Source organism: Salvelinus sp. IW2-2015, linkage group LG18 (genome assembly GCF_002910315.2).
Source record: "Salvelinus sp. IW2-2015 linkage group LG18, ASM291031v2, whole genome shotgun sequence".
Taxonomy (NCBI): Eukaryota; Metazoa; Chordata; class Actinopteri; order Salmoniformes; family Salmonidae; genus Salvelinus; species Salvelinus sp. IW2-2015.
The window spans coordinates 66258442-66260274 of NC_036858.1; the positions used below are offsets into that span (position 1 = coordinate 66258442).

Below are 1833 nucleotides of genomic sequence, written 5' to 3' on the forward strand. Positions count from 1 at the left end.
TTTTCTGTCTTTAAGTTTGGTGTGGGTTCTTTTGTTTCCTTTCTGGGCAGAGTTAATCTCTCTCGGCAAACCAAAAAGGTGGAGCAACTAAAGGTGTTGACTCTCCACATCTATCAAGACAACTGGAGCACTGGGCCAGACACTCTTAAATAGAACCTGGACCAGCTCAGGTGAAACACCTTCCCACTAACGAGATGGACAAGCCAGCACAGGTGTAACACATACTGACTAACGAGGTGACACCAATCAGTGCGTCCTACGTGCTAACGAGCTAGACGGGCTAAACAAGCTATACGAGATAAAGTCCAACCTCAAAACATAAATGGAAAAACCAAAGAATGTAACACCTTCCCCCCAAATAGATCCTACATTTATGACTCAATTTATTAAGATTGTTAATAAAATTGATTATAGACCGATTTATTATACTGCGTCCATGTGTATAAGCTGCGAGTACGTTGAAATTAAATAGTTTTCTTTTCAACTTTCAACTAAAACCAAACTTATATTGTACGTCGGGCATAGTCTTATTTTCAACGTCATTTTGCTAGGTGGGATATCCCCAATGTCGACAGTTTGTGATAAATTGAAAACCTAAACATAAAATGTACTATATACACAAACATCTGCCACAATAATCATATTACTTGTATTTATATTTATTTAAACAAGCTCCTTATAAACTGCACAAGCACCAGAAACACTGTTGTTTTGACAAGTAGCAATAAATCACTGATATTGATTAGGGGGGAAATCAGGTTGTAGGTGCTGTTGAAACTAACACAACTAAAAAAAACACATGGAAATGGGAGATATCTTTTAGCTCACTGGTTAGAGGACAACCTGCAGAAAACAGTCAGCTACATTTTGGAGTGATGCATTTAAATTTAGGGGTCGCTAAACAAAGGAACAAAACTTATTTGTCATCACTCAACGATATCATGTTGAAATCAATTGTGTGACAGAAGGGAGATGAGGTTGCACGTTCTGTGAAAACGAACAGCTCAAAAACCACACAGAATCTGGGAGTAATGTGTACATCCCTGGTTAGAGGACAATTTGTAGAAAACAGTTTGCTACATTTTGAAGTGTTGCATTTTCATTCAAGTGGGTCACCAACGTGGGAAGTGTAACAGGGACAAATGTTTAGGCTTCTACATTGTGACATGAATAAAAAACTCCTACAACAATGTTAAAACATTCTGCATTGTGACATCAATAAAATACTCCTACTACAATGTTAGAACGTTCTACATTGTGACATTATTTAATTGATATCATGAAACAACTCCTTGATGTATTTTATGTTTAATCAGAGATCTTTTATCAGAGTATCTCTTCCTCTGTGTGTGTCCGCTTGTGTATATTCAGGCTGTTTGGCTGAGTAAAACTCTTCCCACATTGACCACAGCTATATGGTTTCTCTCCTGTGTGTGTTCTATGGTGTATAGTTAGATAGCGAGAAGAAGAAAAACTCTTCCCACAATGATCACAGCTAAAAGGTTTCTCTCCGGTGTGTATTCTATGGTGTATAGTTAGATAGCTAGAAGAAGAAAAACTTTTCCTACATTGATCACAGCTATAAGGTTTCTCTCCTGTGTGTGTTCTCTGGTGTATAGTTAGATACCTAGGAGTACAAAAACTCTTCCCACATTGATCACAGCACGGATTATCTCCTGTGTGTGTTCTATGGTGGTTAGTTAGATTGCTAGATGTAGAAAAACTCATCCTACATTGATCACAGCTATATGGTTTCTCTCCTGTGTGTGTTCTCTGGTGTGTAGTCAGATTGCTAGATTTAGCAAAACTCTTCCCACATTGATCACAGCTATA

At 37.8% G+C, this 1833-nt stretch overlaps 1 protein-coding gene across 1 annotated transcript in view; it reads right to left on the minus strand.

Annotated features, from left to right (window-relative positions):
- Positions 1–374: 374 nt before the first annotated feature.
- The window catches only part of LOC112081277 (zinc finger protein 239-like), a 4091-nt gene continuing 2632 nt past the window's right edge, over positions 375–1833 (minus strand). The window contains exon 2 of the mRNA XM_070448720.1: positions 375–1828. Within this exon, the coding sequence (XP_070304821.1) occupies positions 1327–1828 (502 nt within the window). The 3' untranslated portion in view covers positions 375–1326. The remainder of the gene's footprint in view (positions 1829–1833) is intronic.